We start from the raw sequence: 22035 nt of genomic DNA, 5'->3' as shown, positions 1-22035 counted from the left end.
GCGTGGCTGTTTCTTAGTTTTAAACCCAGTGGCGATCTGTTCATCTGTCACACTGATCATACAGTCAATAACTTTGTTGTTATTAGCATCTGGTTAGCTAGCTATGCTAACGAATATAAGAAGCTTTTTCTCCAACCAGTCATAAAAGGTATATAGTTATAAAAAAATAAGAGAATAAAGTAAACAGGTATAATATACTATATGACAGTAAAGTTGTTATTAATAAACAAGAATACAGATTGAAAGGGGAGTGATTTGTAAAATATCCATAAAGAAAAAAGTTCTGTTTCATAAGGAGGTTGAGAGATGTATCCAGATCTCTTAATTTGTCTCTCAAAGTGCACCAGATTGATGCTTTTAAACTTCAACATTTTACAGTAGTACCCCCCCAAATCATGTCCACATAGATAGGAAACTAAATACATTTGCACACATCTTGTCCAATATCTTTCTGTTTTGGTGGTCATGCACAACCATGCACGTAGTATTTTTAAGCAGAGGTCAATCATTTGTACGGCCCTCGGAGGATGTTGAAAAAATTGAAATGGCCCTTGAGAAGTAAAAGGTTCCCCACCCCTGATTTAAATAGTGGAAACACATTAAATAAAGGGTTAAACTGTCTGTACTGTTACTGTGGTATCATTACTGTGAAAGAGATTTATAAAATGTTTCTCATTGAAACAGTTGCAAAAAAGCTGAAAATGTAAAGTGTTTTGTCAAATCAAATTGATTGGAAAAGGGTGAATGATCTGTCAGTGACTTACGTGTAAAGCTGTTGACAGCCACTCTGTTGGGATGGAAGAATCCTTTCTTGCACTGGCACGTGTACTTGTCCAAGATAAATCCATGACCATGGTGAGGCAAACACTGCAAAGAGAACATATACATCAGCAACACAGAGAGGACATTGGAGGCAATTTTACTTTTATTTCCTTGATAATAAATAAGTTTGTTTAAAGAATTTTAAACACAACATCTTGGAAAGCAGACTGACTAAACACCAGTATAAAAGCAATTAAAAATGTTAAAAATATTAAACCAAAAGTAAAGTCTGGAAAGTGGGATCAAACGTCTTGTGGGAAGGACAAGGGTCTAATTATTTAAGTGGTGAGATTCCTCTCTCTGTCGAATCGTGCCTTCTCCACACTCAATTTAAATTAGTAAAGCCGCTTCCATTTGATTGAAAGTCTGATAGGAAACAGACTGAGGGCTGCTGAGAAAAACACGAGGGGCATCAGGGGGCATCCTTATGGCAGACTTATGTGCCGTTTGCCAAATTACAAGATATAATTAATATCTTAATTAGGAACGTACTTATTTGCATGATTTTAAAGGCAAGGCAAGTTTATTTATATAGCACTTTTCAACACAAGGCAATTCAAAGTGCTTTGCAAAAAATGAAAGACATTAAGAAAATGGCATTTAAATCAGTCATTAAAAAGAAAAGCTAATAAAATAAACATTAAAACAATGGAGAACTATTAATTCTATTTCTTGTTGAAATGAGATTCCATCTTCTCTTGTATGAACACATTTGGGTCATTGCATAAAGCTCAATGTTGTTTTTTCTTGCTCTTGCTCTCTCCCTTAAAAACGACATAACAGCCAGAGATGATAGTGACTTCTGAGACACAAGAAAAGACGAGGGGTCCAGAATAGCAACGGTACTTCTGCCGACACTTGACACGCTATGAAGTGCTTATGACCTGACTGTGAGAGGCAGGGCCAGTGGCAGCGTCTAAATGGAGCTTCAGTCACTGTGATGCTCTTCACAGGGATCTGGAAGTCTTTAGAGGAAACTATTTCTGACTGTCTCTCAAGGACCTGAGAGTGTATTCCCCCCAGTTAAAACCTTGGAGGGGCCGGCCAGGGCTCAGAAGCACAAAGTAATTAACAGGTTACAATTCAGCAAACGTGGTCCTTCAACAGATTCCACTGAAGAGCACAAAGCATTTAAAGTGGCACGACATTCATTTGTTGAACACGACTACTCATTGCAGTGGTGACAGTTTGAAATGGGTCCTTGTGTTCTTAACATCGTAAACCTGTATATTAATTTGCCACTGCACATTCACCATCTCCAAATGTGTATTACACCAGCAAGACTTTGGGAAAAAACATTTTGGTTTCTTTTAAGCTACCCTTTCAACACATTGACAATGACAATTGGGCAACAGACTATGGATTGGGTGACAGTAGCTCTAAAAGATGGTGAACACAATGGAGTATTATTAGGCAGTTTAACATGCATATATTCCCCCAGGTAATGGTGGTGATTGAAACTGAGTAAAACATGGACTTACATTCTAGAAACATGAATTCAAATGAATGCTAAAGTGGCTAACTGTTTGCTGATTGTGGAAATAGGTAAACGTTTATCACATAAACTGTGTATGAAGATAATACTGTATGTCAATGATGCGTTTGCTCCTTTTTTCCTGTACTCTATAGATTACAACCATCAATAATCTAATATATGTTCAAGCTGTAAATAGCTGGTGAGCAATCCAAACTTATGTTTAGTACGTTTTAGTGTGTGCCTAAACAGCTTCGACATGTTAACCTACGCGGCCAGTCAGGATATATTAGAAGGTAACTATGATATTGGTAAACCAGCCTCTCTGTGAACAACATTGGATACTTGCAAGATGAATGGGCCACCATATTTGTCATTTTGATTCAGGCTGTTGATCTGTGAATCCGTTCATAAAAATCTGCCTGGCACAGTTTTAGATGAGTCCTGTGGGGCAACGTGACTACATCTCTGATTGGCCAACATTCGTCCCCTCAGGACAGGTGGAGCCAGGCCCGCCTTAACCTGCCATCAGGCCCTGGGGCTGATGGTTTTGTAGGGCCCCCTATTAAACAACAAATCAAAGTCCTTTATAGCCTGGCAGGCTCTGTGATTGCACTTCTCCACTCTGCTCTACGTGCGCCTGTCCTATCCTCCAGATGAGTGACGGATCGGGCCTCCCATGTATTTGTCCGGTTTGCCGTTGGCATCCCCTCTCGTAGCAAGTCCTCGTCGTCCTCTCCATCTCCTCCAACAGATAATGTCCCTCTGTCTGTTTTTCCTCTCCACTCCATCGCTATCAGAACCAGACGGCCTACTTGGCTCCGAGGCCCCGCGGCCGGCAGCGCTGCCGCTCGGTACATAACTCATCTGTCCTTCCTCCTCACCCTTCGGCATTTTTTGTAAATAGCTGCTTGTCTCCAAACTCTTTTCCTTTTCTGAGCGCCACTCTCAAACTTTTTCTTCTCCGACATTTTCTCCTAAACCAACCTTCATCTGTCACTCAATCAGTCGCAATTTGAATAAGTCACATGTGAACATATTCTCATTCTGATTGGCTGTTAAGTGGTGCCCACTGACTGTTGCATCATTTTTGAGAAAAATCTCTGGAATCCATCGATCTGATTGATTAGTGGAGCAAAAGGATCAAAATACTACGGAGGGAAGATATTTTCGTTTGGATTACTGGTCTGGGGGAAGCTCACGAGTGTGTGTGTATACGTGTTGTGTGTGTTTGTGTGTATTGTGTTTGTTTCCCGGGGAAAACAGTCACGAGAAACACCGGCTGTTGTTTGCTGCTGTGACGTCAGTTCTCCGCTTGTAATTATGCCGTTACAAGCTTCAAAGTTGTATTTATCATCTGAATTTGCCTAAACAAATTTAATATTCTGAAAGCCAAGACTTTGTTTATTTAAAACCAGATGAAAACAAACTGTAACGGACCCTGCCGTGTTATCTATGATTACTATACGCCTTACATTCATAATTTCAGCGGAGGGAGGGGAACAGCAGAGTGCGAGGGAGAGCTGTCTTCTTCCCTTTACAAGCTTGAAAAATGTATTTATCGTATGATTTTGGAAATAAAAGTTTCATATTCTGAAAGCCAAGACTTTGTTTATTTAAAAAAAATGTAAAACATCCGAAATAGAAAACTTTTTTTTTTAAATTGAATTTTTTTTTTTTTTATTGGCTCATGATAGGCCCCTGATCTCCGTAGGCCCCTGGGCTTCAGCCCAGGTCAGCCCGTGCATTAAGGCGGCCCTGGGTGGAGTGTGCTGCAGCTACTGCCTGCCACTGTGAATATGCCCAGACACTTGGAGAAAAAGCCAGAGACAGGTGGGTGCGTATGCTTATTTTTTCATGTGTGTGACAGGGAGAGCCAGGAATAGCCATGGCAGTGCATCCCTTCTGCCTGCAGCGGTGATTGATGTGGAGAGTGTTGAACGGGGGGAACCTGCCTCCCAGCAGCCTGCCATAAGTCACATGTGTACAAACTGTACAAACAAATGTAACATTTGTGATATTGGGCTATATAAATAAACATTGATTGATTGATTGATGTGATGGGAGTGGTCCGGCCAGAAGCCAGAAGGGCCATGAAACGCAGCTTTTGGCCCAGATGTGTAAAAGATCTTTAAACAGGGAGGAGGAGCTGAGTAGACCTTAGGGCAAAGTTATATTTATTTATCATGTATTTATTTTGCAAGATCTGAAATTTGAAAACATATTTCACAAATATGAAAAAAAAGTATATACATCTGTTACAAGGCAACATACTGTACAGTTCACATAGCACATTTAGACAGTGACCTACTTCTATGCACACAGCATATGCTATTTATTGTGTTTGATTATGTTCTATTGATAGCAAGCCTCTCCGGGAGCCATATTGTTCTTTCCTTAATGAACTTAATGCTTCAAAAGTGCTGTCTGAGCAGAGAAATAACATCAAATATACTGAGAGTAAGGCTATATAAAGAATACTGTGTTTTACTGTACAGCATTTATAATTCTTGTTTGCAAAAAGATCCACAATGGTTGCATGAAATAGTTGCTCTATAAAAATGAGTGATAATTAACCTTAATAATAATAAAAAAGAAATGTCTCTTGATGTTTATGTAACTTACCTGTGAATTCAGAGATAAATACATAAACAAAATATACCTAATTGATTCTTATACTGTGTGTCTCCATTGCCCCAGGTCCTCCTACCAGCACTACTCACTGTTGTTTACTTGCCAGCTGTGGCAGCTGTCAATCACACGCACTGTGACATACTAATTGCCATGGTGACATGTGTGTGACCGCGAGCGAGAGCCTTTTTATCGGAGTGCGTCACGCTGTCAGGCCAGCATGGTCTAATAAAAGGGCACACGAGCCTAAATCCCTAAAGCTTGCTGAAAGGTAGAGGTGTAGAGTAGACTATACGCATACACGTTACACACCTACTATACAGTATACACTGTAGTGGCTGTACAGTCAGAGTGTACTGTACTGTCTGTACACCATATCTTTTCTACAACTCTACATGTGTACATTATACAGTACATACTACATACATAGTGATGTACATACATACTGTTAGAAATTAAAATCAATGTTGATATGGCGTAATTTTGAATTAAATACACTATTTAATTTAAATCAGTTTTATTCTAAAAAAACGGAAGTTCACACTATTAATTTACTACTTTTATTCTGAAAATTATTCACTTCCGGTTAGCATTAGCATGTGGCGAAATGCTACGTTTTCAAACCGTGAATCGAAGGTGAAATGACATGTGATGTTGTACACTGAGCACACTGGGATTAGCACTCATTTATTGACGCTGAATAACGTTTATCAGGGAATGTTTAAATAACCACAGACACCAGAATATACGTAAATGCTAGTTTTTTTGCGAGTCCAAGTACCGGTTCCCGACGTTCCGGTTTTAACCGGACTTGAACCGAAACTTTTTACAAGTCCAGTACCGGTTCGGCGTACCGGTACGGAGCACTATCTATGAACCAGATGAATGTAAGATCTTTTTAAAGTTATATTCAAATCTGCAAGCCAAACGAACTCATTTGTTTATGGAAATGAACCAATTTGATTTTATCGCAAAGTTAAATAATCTCTTGTATTTAGTTTGATAAAATGATTGGGTTATTACACAAGTGGTGTTTAAATGATATGAAACCCCAGGGTGACGTTTATCTTATTTAAACACGGAAGCAATCCTTTGTTGAACTCTGCGTGATAATGGCAGTCTTCAGGAATGTGGAATGTGGTGAATCTTCAGGCTAATCCTTACATGTCTAATGCTCAAGACAAAGCCTTTAATTAAGCCAATGAATTGACTGTAACATCTAGAGCCTCAGAGGATTTTATAAGTTTGTTCAAAAGTTTACTTAGTAGAAAGTTAATGAATCGCTACTATCACCGACTTTCAGGTAAGTTGAGCTCATCAGACTATAAGACAGGACATTATCCCGCATGATAATGATACATTCAGAAGTATAATTTCATTCTGTTTAGTGCTATTTGTTACATTTGTATTTGCAGTGATGAAGTTTTTGCATTTTCGGTAGAAACTGAAGCAATCTGTTGGGAAACTGACGTTTACACCAAGAAAGACAACTATAACACAAACATTCTAAATTTAGAGACTTGATACTTTGCTTCATGAATATTTAGCTGACTTGTGAAGTGGTTTCACCTTTCGATGTGGGAAAGGCCTCACCTCTAAATTTGATTAAGAGAATATATTATTTCTGAATAAATTAGAAGACATTGACACCGTCAGCAAACCTGTGAACTAAATCAAGATTTCTCACTGCCACATTCCACAAAAAAGAAAAATTTTAGGACAAAATAATGAAGTACTAGTGATTATTTCAGCTCAGGAAAGTGATATGCCAACATCTTATTAGTATAACTGTGAAGCAGGAAGCGGTCAGTGGCCTTATGTATGAATCAAATTAGCTTAAGTGGATGACATTTGCACACACTGGTCTCTTCCAAGTTGCTGACGTCCACAGTGCCCGAGCTGTTTGAAATGATTTCAAAGCTATATTTTGACCACCCACATACGGATTTACTGGTTTATTGATCCAAGTGGCTTTGATGACCATATGGCACAGAAAACATCAAACGCACAACTGTCATGATTTGAATCTGTGTCTTTTTGCACTGATGAGTTTTAAACTTTCACTCTTTGATGACTGTACAAATTCCCTGAAAAGATTGTTGAGTGGCAACCTCTGTCAACAAATATTAATATGGAGGGCCCGTTTGTGCCACAGAAAAGTAAAAAAAAATCCTATTTATGATAATAATGAGATAGTAAGTCCTAATAATGAAATAGTAAGTCCTAATAATGAGATAGTTAGTCCTAATAATGAGATAGTAAATGATAATAGTGAGATAGTAAGTCATAATTATGACCTACATGCAGTGTTGGGCAAGTTACTTCCAAAATGTAATATATTACATATTACTTATTACTCTCTTTTGAAAGTAATAAGTTACATTACAAAATTACTGTCTCTGAAATGTAATGAGTTACACTACTTTAGTTACTTTTCTAGTTACTTTCACCAAAATAACCGCAAAAGAATGGCTAGGTATTTTAAATGCTGAAATGTAGTTTAGTGCAGCTCATTATACGTCCAGTGAAGGGCGATGTGGTATAGCATAACAACTGTGTAGGCCCTTAGGCTACTAACAACTTGTATTACACGGGTTAGTTGAATACTCGATTCTGATTGTAAATTCTTAACATGTGACACGTTGTTAATACAGTACAGACCGCTGTCAAGGACTATAATGAAGGTTGCTAAGGAAAGAAAGAGAAAGGAAAAGAGGTTAAAAGACGGAGCGCTGGACGTCAGATAAATCACCAGACGAAGGCAGAGAGGAAGTAAACACTAATAGGACACGGAATGGGGCTCTGTAGTGGTGTTTAGTATATGGCCGTGTGCAGGCCCGGTTCCAGAACAAAATGACTCAGGGTGCCTCTGAGATTACAGGGGGCGCAGCAGTAGCAGGTTTACATGAGCAATAGTGGCCGGCAACAGCAATGAACAATAGCATTGATGGTCCCCAATGAACAGACTATGGCATTTGTTATGTTTTGAAACCAAGCAAGCGAGAAACATTTCAAGTGAGTTAAAAGTGCAATCCTGAAATATTTCATATAGTCCAAAATGGACTGTGGCAAAGAAAAGCACAAAAGCTTCAAAGCTGTACTGATAAAACAAATGAGAACATATTGTAAATCAAGGCACATATTATTTGAAGCAGCTCATGGTTTGAAATGGCAAACATTGAAAGGCAAAAGTATTATTAAAACCATGTACTACATCATCACCTTGGTCCCATCATATACTCTGGGAAGAGAACATTTACTGTGCTTGAAAACTGGTATCACATCATCATGTGAGGTTGAATTTGTGACCTGGAGAACATTTCAGCTGCAACATTAGCTCGTTGATAAGCTTGGGATATGAGATATTTTTGTAGCCATTCGTGGTGAAGGCATCTGTGCTATTGTATGCATTATTTTTGACCCAACATTTCTACAGGCATGGCAGAATATGGCACTATTTTCACATGAATATTCTAGCCCTTGTCTATTTGTATACCACGAGCTGCAAAATGACCGCCTAACCCCACTGTACAGGCGGGTACTTGTTTAGATATACCTGGGCAGGCTCTGTTTTGCCGTGGTATCCTGGCTGGCACCTGCGGGCCGCAGAGGGGCGGCGTAGTTTCGGGCAACGAAGACTGCTGCTCCGGGGTTGAGGGCGGCGAGTCAGGCGGGGAGTACGCTAGTGTCCACAACGGAGGGTAACGTGATGTTCCCATCTGACCCGTTGCTACTGTCTGCAGCAGATGCAGTGTTGCTGGCGTTTAGTGATGGTTGCTTTAACCATTTTCGTATAAATGATTATCCACAGATGTGTGTCACTGCTGTGGAAGCACTTTGGAAATGATGCACGCGCAGCGGAGCAGGTCACGCGCACCTGACACAATTTGTTGTTAGTATTTTTCGCTCCGTTCTCTTTTTTGAATAGAGGGTGAATAACATTCAACTGCCCCGAAGATCCCGGCGCGAAGCCTGAAGAGTAAACACCAGGTTTACTAATCTACCCGCACAATTTGTCTGGTGGCGGAATGTCTCGCTATGTTAGTACATTGTTAAAAAACAAAACACCATTTAATTTCGGGTTAACATGTGTTGTAACTGCGTTACTGAGCATTGTAACAGGTAATATATTACCCACATTTCATTAGTAATGCGTTACATTACTTCGTTACAGCAAAAAGTAATGTAACTCGTAATTGTAACGCGTTACACCCAACACTGCCTACATGATACATTTTTTTACTTTTCTGTGGCGCAAATGTATGGAAGTCATAATAATGAGATAGTAAGTCCTAATAATGAGATAGTAAGTCCTAATAATGAGATAGTAAATGATAATAGTGAGATAGTAAGGCATAATTAGGACTTAAAGGATATTTTTTCTTCTTTTCTGTGGCGGGATTCCATACATTAGTAATAATGGAATAATAACACAAAAAAGCTTAAGCCTCTCTGTAGCAATGGTAGTTTAGTCCCTGTAACAATATCTCATGAATAACTCACAAATAATCAGCTTTAATATAATAAATGACAGACTCTGTAAGAGGATGATGTTGTGAGCGTGTAATACCTTGTTCCTGCGAAAGTGGTAGACGAGTATCATGCTGATGAAGACTATGAGCATGCAGAGGCACTGGAAGGAGAGCACGGCCATGCGGAGGGGGCCGTCCTCTCGGGCCACGCAGGGGGTGTCGTCCTTGCAGAATGCGCAGCCCTGCTGGCATGGCAGACAGTCGCTGGAAGACCCCTCGTCTGCATTGGGACCGCTCTCTGCAGATTTTCCCTTTCGTCCCATCCCTGTCAAAAATAAGATGGGAGTTTAATGACTAAATATTCATAAAAGCTTTAACCCAGACCTGTCATTGTCATTGATCAAGCTTATTCACCTTAGGTAGATAATATCCTTTTTTGTGTGTGCTCCAATACAGCGATTTTTGGCTAGGGCTACATGTACCAAGGAGATAATTTGAATATATATATATATATATATGTATTAATGTAAAACCTGGCAAACAGGTGTTTAGCTTGAGAATGTGTAAACTGGTTAGAAAGTGTGGAGTGAGCCATAAGGAAAAGAAGAAGCGTTGAAGTTACATAGCTACAAGTTACTGATGAATTAAAACAGTTGTTTGACACAGGCTTTAAATAGATAGCGCTAAGTAATGGATACAAGCTTCAAAAAGTTAGCTTTTGAATTCATTGTTCATTTGACACAAAAAGCAACGAGCAAACGGTTCAATGGTTAATAATAGTATAGTTGTTGCAAAAACAATGATTGGATCATTTGTTTTATGCTCAGCTTCACGTTATGTTTAAATAAAATTGGCCAAAATGTTAAACGGGAATGTAATTAATACTGTATGTGCGTGCGAGAGGACAGAATCATGAGTGTTATAGATTACTTGACCATAAAAATATGTTTTGAAGCATTAAATAGACTTTTCTTATGTTTCCATGTTATTGAATTTTCTACTGGATATGATAGAAGTATTAATAGATAAAGGAGATGAAGTGCTTCGATGACAGGCTGTAGCGTTTTGAGTTTATATGTGCTTATCCCTCTCTGACCTTACAAGGATTCATCGACATTGTGTCAACACAAGGGAGATGGATCTATATGTGTGAACATGAAAAGTCAACACAGCAGCACGTAGTTCTGTCACTGGCATATCATACAAGGCTGATAACTGCAGTTTCTTCATAGAAATCACACAGAGACATGCCAGAACATAGTCATTTTTATCCTGACAAGGACATGGACGATGGGGAGTCTGACGACGGGGGAGATTGGATACACGAATAAAAAGCGCATGATCTGGGTGGGTAAACAATTCAGGAATCTCAACTGAGGTTAAGGTATAAACCAGCCATTAAACCACTTACTGCTTCCTCCTAAAAGAGCTGCTGTGGTGCCAAACGTGGTCAAGTAAAAAAACCTCCTTCCAGGGTAAGCTAAGGTAACAACCAAACAGGGACAACAAAATGCTAGTGGACATCTTATTGGTTTGCTTTGAAATCCCCTGAAAGACACACATGTGGTTGGATAGATAACGAATGGTGGCCTTAAATAGAGCTTTTATGGAGGCTTTATTGGAAACAGCCATTGTCTCAGAGATTAGCAGGGATTTTGCCTTTAAAAAGAAACTGGCCTATTTTTCAAAGCTATGACTCTGCAAATCATTGATCCCTTCAAAAGGACTACTTATCTCCGTAGTAATGAGTCATGTCCTTCAGCTTTTTCTCATTGGGTTGTTGCCCCTGCAGTTGAGTGACAGTCAAACAAAACTCCGGCAAATCCTCACTTATATTTATATGCAATATACACAATGGAAGATCACTGAGAGACAAAGGGAAGAGGGTTGCACTGGCTCTCTCTGCAAAGGAGTGTCAAGGATGTCCCCTTGTGTATTAACAGGCTTGTTATTGGCCCCATGGTGGGCCAGACTGCAGCACTACGCCTCGCTAACAGGCTTGCCTCTCCTCTCTGTTATTGTGTTCTCTCACACACACACACACACACACACACACACACACACACACACACACACACACACACACACACACACACACACACACACACACACACACACACACACACACACACACACACACACACACACACACACACACACACACACACACACACACACACACACACACTCAGAGCTCTCATGCAGACGTGCACACATGAGCACAAACAGGCAGGAGCACACAGCACAGAAACCATCTTCGGAGATAATTTGTTGCCTTTCTGTGCATGAAGGGACTATATTTTAGGGTGTACAATTGGTGCAATAGGATGGTGAGGGAGGGAGGGAAATGAGTGGGGAAAAGGGGAAAATTGAGATAGAAACAGAGGGCCGTGCTGTATGAGGTTCGAGTGGGATGAGACAGGAGGGAAAGTGGATCGAAATGAAAATGTGAGAGTGATGGAGGGCAGGTGGAAATCACTGGGGTTCTGTGTCTGCAAAGCCTTTTTTAATTAACTCACAGCAGACAGAATAAACTGGAGAAACTAACTACCATTAAAAAGATATTTCCCATTTTGAACCTGATTAGCCTCCACAGGTACTGAGGCTACTTCAATTTTCAGAGAGGGCAGTAACACATTCCCCTTTCATTAACATGCTTATAAAAAGTTATATAATGTAAGAGCAGGGTGTTTTTTTTTGCTTACAGCTGCTGCCCAAGATACTTATATACAACCTTGAAGCACATGCAAACTCATACAATTAGCTCATCTGCTGCAGTATATGTGCTAAATGAGAAGAAAAAGGTTGACATGAAACGATCGGTCTCTTCGAAAACAGCCTGCTTTGTTGTTTGAAACCTGTGATGGCAGAAACCTTAAAATAAATGAGATTTCATAAATTAAAACCCTCATAAATGTGTACATGCATTTCCCATGCAAACCAACATTTATGATTGCATATCTCAGCTTTGCATGTCAAAATGAATACCTATTATTTCATGACTTCCTAGTGCATTAATGGTTTTGTTTAATCGTAGTTGACCTTGTAAAATTAGTTTTCACTTTCATTCACAGTAGGCTATGTGTATGACTTTCTGAAGAACAAGTGTTATTTCTCAAACAGTTACAATATCTAAACCTTAAACACCCCCAAAATCCAAGTAAAGCTTATTTATGAAAATCAGGGGTGGGGGAACCTCCGGCCCGAGACCATTTGGTACGGCCTTCGATTTAATTTATAAAACACACGCAAAAAAGAAAACAAATTAAACAAGTGAGTACCTGTTTTTCCTGGCCAAGGTCAGGGTCCTTGAATACATCATGAGCCTAACGTGTCATCACGTGGTATATGTCTCGTCGGACAGGGGTGCAGTTCTGACGGAGAGCACCAGAACGTCGCTCCGGAACTTCCAAAAAGTGCAGTACCCATAAGGAGCCGTACACATGCCGCAATTTGTGCGTGGCTGTTTCTTAGTTTTAAACCCAGTGGCGATCTGTTCATCTGTCACACTGATCATACAGTCAATAACTTTGTTGTTATTAGCATCTGGTTAGCTAGCTATGCTAACGAATATAAGAAGCTTTTTCTCCAACCAGTCATAAAAGGTATATAGTTATAAAAAAATAAGAGAATAAAGTAAACAGGTATAATATACTATATGACAGTAAAGTTGTTATTAATAAACAAGAATACAGATTGAAAGGGGAGTGATTTGTAAAATATCCATAAAGAAAAAGTTCTGTTTCATAAGGAGGTTGAGAGATGTATCCAGATCTCTTAATTTGTCTCTCAAAGTGCACCAGATTGATGCTTTTAACTTCAACATTTTACAGTAGGTACCCCCCCAAATCATGTCCACATAGATAGGAAACTAAATACATTTGCACACATCTTGTCCAATATCTTTCTGTTTTGGTGGTCATGCCACAACCATGCACGTAGTATTTTTAAGCAGAGGTCAATCATTTGTACGGCCCTCGGAGGATGTTGAAAAAATTGAAATGGCCCTTGAGAAGTAAAAGGTTCCCCACCCCTGATTTAAATAGTGGAAACACATTAAATAAAGGGTTAAACTGTCTGTACTGTTACTGTGGTATCATTACTGTGAAAGAGATTTATAAAATGTTTCTCATTGAAAACAGTTGCAAAAAAGCTGAAAATGTAAAGTGTTTTGTCAAATCAAATTGATTGGAAAAGGGTGAATGATCTGTCAGTGACTTACGTGTAAAGCTGTTGACAGCCACTCTGTTGGGATGGAAGAATCCTTTCTTGCACTGGCACGTGTACTTGTCCAAGATAAATCCATGACCATGGTGAGGCAAACACTGCAAAGAGAACATATACATCAGCAACACAGAGAGGACATTGGAGGCAATTTTTACTTTTATTTCCTTGATAATAAATAAGTTTGTTTAAAGAATTTTAAACACAACATCTTGGAAAGCAGACTGACTAAACACCAGTATAAAAGCAATTAAAAATGTTAAAAATATTAAACCAAAAGTAAAGTCTGGAAAGTGGGATCAAACGTCTTGTGGGAAGGACAAGGGTCTAATTATTTAAGTGGTGAGATTCCTCTCTCTGTCGAATCGTGCCTTCTCCACACTCAATATTAAATTAGTAAAGCCGCTTCCATTTGATTGAAAGTCTGATAGGAAACAGACTGAGGGCTGCTGAGAAAAACACGAGGGGCATCAGGGGGCATCCTTATGGCAGACTTATGTGCCGTTTGCCAAATTACAAGATATAATTAATATCTTAATTAGGAACGTACTTATTTGCATGATTTTAAAGGCAAGGCAAGTTTATTTATATAGCACTTTTCAACACAAGGCAATTCAAAGTGCTTTGCAAAAAATGAAAGACATTAAGAAAATGGCATTTAAAATCAGTCATTAAAAAGAAAAGCTAATAAAATAAACATTAAAACAATGGAGAACTATTAATTCTATTTCTTGTTGAAATGAGATTCCATCTTCTCTTGTATGAACACATTTGGGTCATTGCATAAAGCTCAATGTTGTTTTTTCTTGCTCTTGCTCTCTCCCTTAAAAACGACATAACAGCCAGAGATGATAGTGACTTCTGAGACACAAGAAAAGACGAGGGGTCCAGAATAGCAACGGTACTTCTGCCGACACTTGACACGCTATGAAGTGCTTATGACCTGACTGTGAGAGGCAGGGCCAGTGGCAGCGTCTAAATGGAGCTTCAGTCACTGTGATGCTCTTCACAGGGATCTGGAAGTCTTTAGAGGAAACTATTTCTGACTGTCTCTCAAGGACCTGAGAGTGTATTCCCCCCAGTTAAAACCTTGGAGGGGCCGGCCAGGGCTCAGAAGCACAAAGTAATTAACAGGTTACAATTCAGCAAACGTGGTCCTTCAACAGATTCCACTGAAGAGCACAAAGCATTTAAAGTGGCACGACATTCATTTGTTGAACACGACTACTCATTGCAGTGGTGACAGTTTGAAATGGGTCCTTGTGTTCTTAACATCGTAAACCTGTATATTAATTTGCCACTGCACATTCACCATCTCCAAATGTGTATTACACCAGCAAGACTTTGGGAAAAAACATTTTGGTTTCTTTTAAGCTACCCTTTCAACACATTGACAATGACAATTGGGCAACAGACTATGGATTGGGTGACAGTAGCTCTAAAAGATGGTGAACACAATGGAGTATTATTAGGCAGTTTAACATGCATATATTCCCCCAGGTAATGGTGGTGATTGAAACTGAGTAAAACATGGACTTACATTCTAGAAACATGAATTCAAATGAATGCTAAAGTGGCTAACTGTTTGCTGATTGTGGAAATAGGTAAACGTTTATCACATAAACTGTGTATGAAGATAATACTGTATGTCAATGATGCGTTTGCTCCTTTTTTCCTGTACTCTATAGATTACAACCATCAATAATCTAATATATGTTCAAGCTGTAAATAGCTGGTGAGCAATCCAAACTTATGTTTAGTACGTTTTAGTGTGTGCCTAAACAGCTTCGACATGTTAACCTACGCGGCCAGTCAGGATATATTAGAAGGTAACTATGATATTGGTAAACCAGCCTCTCTGTGAACAACATTGGATACTTGCAAGATGAATGGGCCACCATATTTGTCATTTTGATTCAGGCTGTTGATCTGTGAATCCGTTCATAAAAATCTGCCTGGCACAGTTTTAGATGAGTCCTGTGGGGCAACGTGACTACATCTCTGATTGGCCAACATTCGTCCCCTCAGGACAGGTGGAGCCAGGCCCGCCTTAACCTGCCATCAGGCCCTGGGGCTGATGGTTTTGTAGGCCCCCTATTTAAACAACAAATCAAAGTCCTTTATAGCCTCGGCAGGCTCTGTGATTGCACTTCTCCACTCTGCTCTACGTGCGCCTGGTCCTCTCCTCCAGATGAGTGACGTATCGGGCCTCCCTCATGTATTTGTCCGGTTGCCGTTGGCTCCCCTCTACGTAGCAAGTCCTCGTCGTCCTCTCCATCTCCTCCAACAGATAATGTCCCTCCTGTCTGTTTTTCCTCTCCACTCCATCGCTATCAGAACCAGACGGCCTACTTGGCTCCGAGGCCCCGCGGCCGGCAGCGCTGCCGCTCGGTACATAACTCATCTGTCCTTCCTCCTCACCCTTCGGCATTTTTTGTAATAGCTGCTTGTCTCCAAACTCCTTTTCCTTTTCTGAGCGCCACTCTCAAACTTTTTCTTCTCCGACATTTTCTCCTAAACAACCTTCATCTGTCACTCAATCAGTCGCAATTTGAATAAGTCACATGTGAAACATATTCTCATTCTGATTGGCTGTTAAGTGGTGCCCACTGACTGTTGCATCATTTTTGAGAAAAATCTCTGGAATCCATCGATCTGATTGATTAGCGGAGCAAAGGATCAAAATACTACGGAGGGAAGATATTTTCGTTTGGATTACTGGTCTGGGGGAAGCTCACGAGTGTGTGTGTATACGTGTGTGTGTTTGTGTGTATTGTGTTTGTTTCCCGGGGAAAACAGTCACGAGAAACACCGGCTGTTGTTATGCCTGCTGTGACGTCAAGTTCTCCGCTTGTAATTATGCCGTTACAAGCTTCAAAGTTGTATTTATCATCTGAATTTGCCTAAACAAATTTAATATTCTGAAAGCCAAGACTTTGTTTATTTAAAACCAGATGAAAACAAACTGTAACGGACCCTGCCGTGTTATCTATGATTACTATACGCCTTACATTCATAATTTCAGCGGAGGGAGGGGAACAGCAGAGTGCGAGGGAGAGCTGTCTTCTTCCCTTTACAAGCTTGAAAAATGTATTTATCGTATGATTTTGGAAATAAAAGTTTCATATTCTGAAAGCCAAGACTTTGTTTATTTAAAAAAAATGTAAAACATCCGAAATAGAAAACTTTTTTTTTTAAATTGAATTTTTTTTTTTTTTTATTGGCTCATGATAGGCCCCTGATCTCCGTAGGCCCCTGGGCTTCAGCCCAGGTCAGCCCGTGCATTAAGGCGGCCCTGGGTGGAGTGTGCTGCAGCTACTGCCTGCCACTGTGAATATGCCCAGACACTTGGAGAAAAAGCCAGAGACAGGTGGGTGCGTATGCTTATTTTTTCATGTGTGTGACAGGGAGAGCCAGGAATAGCCATGGCAGTGCATCCCTTCTGCCTGCAGCGGTGATTGATGTGGAGAGTGTTGAACGGGGGGAACCTGCCTCCCAGCAGCCTGCCATAAGTCACATGTGTACAAACTGTACAAACAAATGTAACATTTGTGATATTGGGCTATATAAATAAACATTGATTGATTGATTGATGTGATGGGAGTGGTCCGGCCAGAAGCCAGAAGGGCCATGAAACGCAGCTTTTGGCCCAGATGTGTAAAAGATCTTTAAACAGGGAGGAGGAGCTGAGTAGACCTTAGGGCAAAGTTATATTTATTTATCATGTATTTATTTTGCAAGATCTGAAATTTGAAAACATATTTCACAAATATGAAAAAAAAGTATATACATCTGTTACAAGGCAACATACTGTACAGTTCACATAGCACATTTAGACAGTGACCTACTTCTATGCACACAGCATATGCTATTTATTGTGTTTGATTATGTTCTATTGATAGCAAGCCTCTCCGGGAGCCATATTGTTCTTTCCTTAATGAACTTAATGCTTCAAAAGTGCTGTCTGAGCAGAGAAATAACATCAAATATACTGAGAGTAAGGCTATATAAAGAATACTGTGTTTTACTGTACAGCATTTATAATTCTTGTTTGCAAAAAGATCCACAATGGTTGCATGAAATAGTTGCTCTATAAAAAATGAGTGATAATTAACCTTAATAATAATAAAAAAGAAATGTCTCTTGATGTTTATGTAACTTACCTGTGAATTCAGAGATAAATACATAAACAAAATATACCTAATTGATTCTTATACTGTGTGTCTCCATTGCCCCAGGTCCTCCTACCAGCACTACTCACTGTTGTTTACTTGCCAGCTGTGGCAGCTGTCAATCACACGCACTGTGACATACTAATTGCCATGGTGACATGTGTGTGACCGCGAGCGAGAGCCTTTTTATCGGAGTGCGTCACGCTGTCAGGCCAGCATGGTCTAATAAAAGGGCCACAGGACTCAAAAATAGATATAACACACACTCCCTCCCTCTCTCCTCCCTCTCTCTCTCTGACTCGTGTGCCAGGATCATCTTACATCAGTGGTGTTTGTATCGTGGTTGTGATCAATTTGTAATTGAATAATGACCTAATGTCAATTAAACTCATATTGAAGCAATAAACAGAAGACATCTCAGCATGACCCAAGGCGAGTTCATTTGAATACCATATGGCCCAAAGTATGAGTATAGTTGTTGGCTGTATGGCTGGAGCTATTTATCATGTTTTGAGCTGAATGGAATTTGTAATGCTACAGCAATCTTTTATCCTGTTAAGGGGCTTAACATAAAAGATCAATTGATACCAATCATAAACCCTTGAAATAAATCAATATCTACTTTCAACCCCCATTGTGTGGCAGTTTTGGCGCAGTGGTTAGAGCGTTGGTCATCAGATCAAGTGATGGGCAAGACACTCTACCCGCATTTGCTTCTGTGGGTAATGTCCGCAGTAATGACTCTTACATGTCTAATACTTGTAAAGTGTTTTGAGCACCTGTAAAAGCGCTCTAATAAAAAAATGTAATGCATTATTATTATTATTATTGTCACAGATGTTTATGAGTTCTGAGAAATGGAACCAAATAGGTGATTGTTCCTCTACCAGGTTGCTCGATTTGAAAATGTTAATAGGGTCTAGTATCGAAAATCATATAAATGTCCCTTTTTCCTAACCTGTAAATTAGCCCATGACCCCTTTGATTTCTCTTTCTCGCAGGGGCAGCAGTTAGAGGAAGGCTTTCCTGTTTCAACATGACAATTCCCACATCCACAAAGCCAGGTCCATATAAATGGTTTTCCAAGTTTTATGTGGAAGAACTCGACTGGCCTGCAGAACTCTGACCTCAAACTCAATCAACAACTCTTGGATAATATGTCCCTAGTCCCTACCACTGCGACATAGGCATTAGGTGACATATTACACTAAGATTGAAGATAGTGGCATTACCAATTTCACACATTTTTATAATTTGTAGATTGTTTTGTCCTATGGCCCTTTTACGTGCCCATGGTGGGTCTCATATCGTGTGTCTTTTTAGTCTCCTAAAAAAGAGTATGAAACTAGTGGATAACCCCCAATTTGACTATAAAAGGGGATCTTCTTAAAAAAAAGTATGTTGGTTCTCTCTAATAGAGACACATGTATTCAGGTTTTTAAAGTGTCATTTTTGCTGGAAAATGAAGAACTCAACTTTTGGATAGAGGGTTGTAATTTAAAAATCAAGGTCAGACAGAAAAAACACATTTGCTCTTATTTTGCTATTTATTTTAATAACACAATTAGGGGTGTTCAGCAAATATTAACCACTTTTGTTTTTAATCCTGAGTGGATATATTTGAATAGATAATAAAATAAAAAATGTAAAAAAGTATGAATGTCTATGATTTGGGCATCATACATTAAAAACTCTGGTGCTAAGGGTCAATGTGCATGAGGACATCAACTTTTAGCATTTAACTGCATTATCTTCTTTACATCATTTAATGAATCCTTGCAATTCCTGCACACAACTGTACACACTCCACATACTCTTCCTCCGACATCAAACACTGCAGTTCTCCTCCATCACCTTTCTGTAACATGAAGCGGGGGAATACAAAAACAACTCTGCAAGTAGCACTAATTGATGCAGAGGCTGGTTGTCTTCCACCTGACCAGGAAACCAGGAACCAGCTCGATTCTGCCGGCTAATTAGAGCTATCCCTCTCTTTGAAATAAACCCACGCTATTCCGGTCCAGCCCAGTGCCTAATCAACTGCTAATAGGCCTCTGTAGATACTCGTAATGATCCTACAGAGTGCTACGTAAACCCAGAGGATAGTTCATCGTCCAATAATTACAGATAGGTTGCACAGAAAGAAGGTAAGAAGGAGAAGACGTGGCCACAGGGCGATTGTCTCTGTATTTGCAGTACAGTTGTGTTTTATGCATGTATGTGCAGTGAGCTGTAAACCACCAGCTCAGATGTGTATGAAGGCATCATGTAAATTAGACAGAAACACCGCTGTTCTACCTGCGGTGTTAAACAATGTATAATATCTTCTATAGTTCTGGAGAAACTTTGTCAAGTCTAACCACCAGGGATATCTCAAAATGTGGCGTAACCTGGCATAGAGGGCCTTATGAAGCTCAATGATGAAGGTGCAATTCAGGGATGTGTAAGCTTCAAAATTGTAGTCCTCACCCTATGGACTCAAATATGGGCTGTCTTGAATGGTGTCTTGTCGTTTTTTTACCTGACTCCTAAATGTTCCAGCCTAATGGGGGTTTAAATTCCCTCTGACTTCACATTTTATTAATTCGCACTTCCAACTTTTGATGAATTCAAGATCTTGTTTCTTTTGAATTTGGATGAACCTTTGGAAACTATTTTTGCTAAATAAATGTTACAAAATGGGATCCAATAAGCTTGATTCAGGCCAGGTTAAAGCCTATAAACTATAAATATTACAATTAAACCCTAAATGATAAATAAAACTCCCATCATTTAATGAAAGGAAGAATTGCCACAATTTCAGCAACACAAGTTAAATCACTCTTTTCAGACTCAATGGACATGCAATAGCTGTTTCATGAAGACAACAGCCGTAGGTTTACAATATGGAGAGAAAAATGTCTACAATGTCTATAATTAGTTGACCGTCAATGAGAATTTAGAGGGCACAATAAACATTTCCCTCACTAATCACTTGATTTATGATAAATGATTCAGTTCGAGCAGAATGCCTTGTGCATTACCCTGACTCTGAGACACAAAGAGACACAAAGGAGAGCTGGATGACAGAGACTCTGCTCAGAGGGACAGCTACACAGCCTGCCTGGCTTTTAAATGAGGTCAACTAGCCGGAGTTAGCCGGGGCAGGGCTGCCCAGACAGCGGGGCCTCGCTTTGGGTGAAGTCCAGACACCAAAGCTGAGACACCAGTGAGATAAACACTCTAGCCTAGAGGGAGCTTAACACTGCCATCAGGCTGGGAAAAAAACACACAACAGACACCACTGAGATATTGCTGTCATAATCACATTCACAACTTATGTAAGTGTCAAAGTGAACCCGGCAGAGTACATATTTATTCCTCGTTCGCACGGTAAAATGGACAGTAATGTTGGCTCTTGCAACTTGCAACCTGCAAATAGACATATTTAAATGTACTGTACACAAAACAAGGAAAGTGAGTAGTAATGAGTCAGGCACGCACAAAGTTTTCTGACAACCTCAAAGCAGCCTCCAGGGACAACATGCACAAATACTGTCATGGGTGATGAAGATCAGGGAAATGTTCCACTGTAGTCCACTGACCCGACACAACTCTCCTCCTATACTGTAACTGCAACAGCTCTCACTTCCTTGTCATCCTAATATGTGGCTTGAAAGTGAAAAAAGTCAGAACTTTTTTTTTTAAGTTACCAAAGTTTGAATAATTTCAATAAATGGTCAACAGGTCCAACTGAGAGGAGACCCAGTGGCAGATGCAGAGCACTATGGAGGGATTTTACATGCTTACTGGTAAGGAAACACCTCAGAATCTCTCAGGAGGACCAGAGGATATAGCAAAGGAAAACGACTTGCTTAGATGGACCTAGATAAGAAAAATGTATAGATTGTCCAAAACTTCATTTTTTTCCTCCCTATTCATGGTATTGGAAAAAAATATGATAAATACAACTTTGTTACATATATGGTGTTACTGTTCAACAATTACCGCCATGAGCTCGACGCTCGTGAACTATCAACAGGAGGGCAGGGGTAGCCTCGCTGCGGGGAAGCAGTGTGTGGACCTGTCAGCGCAACTTACATTAGGCCCTGACACACCAAGCAGTCACCAGAGAACTCGAGGACGCCGACTGTTGCGTCGCTGTGTTCTCCTGCGTCTTGGCCATGTGTCGCACTGGAACACACCCCAAAGACTTCAGCCGAGCACGTACGAACTGCGCATGCGTGAGGGCAATAACTCT

The 22035-nt window shown here is 39.9% G+C and overlaps 1 protein-coding gene across 1 annotated transcript in view; it reads right to left on the bottom strand.

Annotated features, from left to right (window-relative positions):
- Positions 1–22035, bottom strand: part of gpr158a (G protein-coupled receptor 158a) — a 150584-nt gene that overhangs the window by 62873 nt on the left and 65676 nt on the right. The window contains exons 3-4 of the mRNA XM_034109056.2: positions 13622–13724; positions 9498–9724 (exon numbers count right to left, since the gene is read on the bottom strand). Of these exons, the coding sequence (XP_033964947.1) occupies positions 9498–9724; positions 13622–13724 (330 nt within the window). The remainder of the gene's footprint in view (positions 1–9497; positions 9725–13621; positions 13725–22035) is intronic.

This window comes from Pseudochaenichthys georgianus, chromosome 20 (genome assembly GCF_902827115.2).
Source record: "Pseudochaenichthys georgianus chromosome 20, fPseGeo1.2, whole genome shotgun sequence".
NCBI classification, from domain to species: Eukaryota; Metazoa; Chordata; class Actinopteri; order Perciformes; family Channichthyidae; genus Pseudochaenichthys; species Pseudochaenichthys georgianus.
This window is presented reverse-complemented; position numbering and strand designations above follow the sequence as displayed.